The 2,981-nt window shown below is 35.7% G+C and overlaps 1 protein-coding gene across 1 annotated transcript; it reads right to left on the bottom strand.

The window, feature by feature from the left end:
* Positions 1,419 to 2,472, bottom strand: LOC109235884 (uncharacterized mitochondrial protein AtMg00810-like). Its single transcript, XM_019402131.1, has 2 exons — positions 2,261 to 2,472; positions 1,419 to 2,184 (listed from the first exon to the last, which is right to left on the bottom strand). Exons 1-2 carry the CDS (start codon positions 2,470 to 2,472, stop codon positions 1,419 to 1,421), a joined length of 978 nt encoding a protein of 325 aa, XP_019257676.1.

The raw sequence follows: 2,981 nt of genomic DNA, 5'->3' as shown, positions 1-2,981 counted from the left end.
ACAGTCAACAAAGAGAACTTCCAAGGGGACTTGCATCCCTAAAGAGGCAATTTACTACTTCAAACAAAGAGAACCAACTGCACTAAACAAATATTAACATGATATAAATTGTAGTAATTCAATATAGTATTTCAAATTATATTTTATTATAACTCGTTTAAAATGATGTTACCGGTGATAAGATAATAAATATCTAATAGAAGTCTATATAAATTATAGTGATTTTAATTTTTCTTTTCTTAATTAAGGATATAAGAGAAATGTTTTTACTTTTTCTATAGATTTATCATATGTTAATTTTTATTATGAAATAATATAAATATTTAAGACAATTTATAGATTGTCGAAAATTTATCATGGAAGAATGGAGTTCAAACCATATAAATCAAATTTTCGCATCAACTAAGTACACAACAGATAACCTCCTAGAACAGATGAACAAATATCATCACTTAACTTAACTTTTAAGGTTTAACAAACTATAGTTTTTAAAATTACTTTTGAATATAAAACTTTTAGGTTGAAATTGCCTTCAAATAGTGTGAATACATGAAAATCTTTTAATTTTATTTTTTAAATTGTGTTTAAATAGTATGGGTAAATATGAAAATCTTGTAAGTATTAATCTATATTACTTTTTGTTGCTTTATTATTTAAAAAGTAAATTTACTTTTTCTGTGGGAACTTTTAGTTGACTAAAACAAAAATTAATAATTTTATCAAATGAGAAAAATATTCGAAATGAGTATTTGCATGGAGTAACTCTCTGCAAAAGTACTCTAATCAATAGTACATTTAAACTTTTAGAGGAGTGTTGTGGTCAAGGGAATGTGGGATCCACGTATATCAAGGAGGACACAATTTGCATTTATGAAATGCAAACAATACAATAATTTTTTTTTGAAATGACACATATGCCCTTGGTTGACCATCTTTCCTTTTCTATATAATAGAAAAGTAATCACTAACTAACTTCCAACTAACTAGCAATATTTACATAAATAGCTGGAACCCACTTCTCTTAACACTTCCCCTCAAGTTGAGGGATGAAACACATTTTTCATTCCCAGCTTGCTCAACAAGTATTCATGTTGTGGTCTGCACAAACTTTTAGTGAGTGTATCTGCCAGTTGTTCTGCTGTTCCAATGTACTAAGTTTGTACGAGTCCTTGTAAGATCTTCTCCCTCACAAAATGGCAATCGATGTCTATGTGTTTGGTTCTTTCATGAAAGATAGGATGGACTGCAATTTGGATAGCTGCCTTACTTTCACAAAATAGTTGAGTAGGCAGTGAAACTTCAACTCCTAATTCTTTAAAATGTCCTATCAGCCATAAAACCTCAGCTACAATGGCTGCCATGCTTCGAAATTCTGCTTCAGCAAAGCTTCTTGAAACTGTTCCTTGCTTCTTGGATTTCTAGGAAATTAAGGCTTCTCCAAACTTCACCACATACCCTGTGACAGACCTTCTAGTCTCTACACAAGATCCCCAGTCTGAGTCACAGAAGGCAACTAACTGTTGACATATTCCTGCTGGCATAAACAAATCAAGTCCTGGTGATGTTTTGATGTACCTAATTACTCTCAGGGCAGCTTCCATATGGGATACTTTTGGTGCATGAATATGTAGACTGAGTACTTGTACTACAAAGGCTATATCAGGCCTTGTGATAGTCAAGTATAGCAACCTTCCAACTAGTCTCTGAAACTTCCCTTTGTCAGCAAGTTCTGCATCATCAGTAGCATTCTTGCCATGTATTAACTGATCAAACTCAACTGAAGTGAGTTTGTGGTTGAATTCCAAAGGTGTGGCTGCTGGCTTGCCTCCTGCTAAGCCTGATTCAGATACCAATTCCAGAGCATACTTCCTTTGACACATGATTATGCCCTTCTGAGATCTGGAAAACTCAATGCCCAAAAAATATCTTAACTCTCCTAGGTCCTTCATTTTGAATCTTTCTTCCAAATATTTCCTGACTTGCTTAATAAGAGATAGGTTGCTTGCAGTCACCAAAAGATCATCAACATATACTAATATTATCAACAACTCATGTCCGACCTGTTGTGTGAACAAAGAGTAGTCAAAGTGACTTTGCACAAAGCCTATATCTACTAGTGCTTCTGTCAATTTCGGGTTCCATTGTCCGGGTGTCTGTTTTAAGCCATATAAGGACTTGTGCAGCCTGCAAACCTTCGTACACTCCAACTGGCTTGAAAAACTATCAGGCACTGTCATGTTGACCTCTTCCAACCAATCACCTGGAAGAACGACATTGTACATCCATCTGAAATATAAACCAATCTGATGCAGCTGCTAGTGCAATGATAGCCCTCACACTGACCATTTTGTCCACTGGTGAGATGGTTTCAATGTACTCTAGCCTCTCCTGCTGACTGTACCCTTTGACAACTAACCTTGCTATGTACATTTCCACTTCTCCGTGGACTTGTACTGGACTTTGAACACCCATTTTCAGCCTATAGGAGTCTTTCCTAGAAGAAGATCTACCACTAACCAGGTATTTTTTTCCTCAAGGGCTGCAATTTGAGCTTGCATTACATCAATCCACGTAGGATCTCTACTTGCTTCAGAGAAAGATCTAGGCTCCAGAATAGTAGAATAAGCAGTAAGAGAAGCCTAATAAGTTGGGGAAAGATTGTTATAGTCTACATAATTAGAAATTGGATATTGACAGGTACCCTTCTAAGGCTGAACTACAAAGTCTTTCAGCCACACAGGTAGCTTGGTGGTTCTTGAAGACTTTTTGAGTTCCACAACTGGAGTAGAGTATCCATGAGGAATCAAAGTAGATGGCAAAGTAGGTGGATAAGCTGGTAAAGGTGACATGCCAGCAGTTGAATGATCTTCAGAAGAGTTGAATATAGGATCTTCAGGAGAGTTGATTACAGAAGCATGAGTTGTATCAGGATCTATATCTTGAGGTAAAGGTTGAGTTGAAGTCTCAACATATTCCAGCAC

This window comes from Nicotiana attenuata, chromosome 12, assembly GCF_001879085.1.
Source record: "Nicotiana attenuata strain UT chromosome 12, NIATTr2, whole genome shotgun sequence".
NCBI classification, from domain to species: domain Eukaryota; kingdom Viridiplantae; phylum Streptophyta; class Magnoliopsida; order Solanales; family Solanaceae; genus Nicotiana; species Nicotiana attenuata.
This window is presented reverse-complemented; position numbering and strand designations above follow the sequence as displayed.

What these genes read in the sequence shown, in the direction of transcription:
- LOC109235884 (XM_019402131.1), bottom strand. Translation starts at nt 2,472, where the DNA reads ATGGGTGTTCAAAGTCCAGTACAAGTCCACGGAGAAGTGGAAATGTAC. An exon ending in GTACAATGTCGTTCTTCCAG is followed by an intron (nt 2,185 to 2,260) that starts GTGATTGGTTGG and finishes GAAGGTTTGCAG; the next exon opens with GCTGCACAAGTCCTTATATG.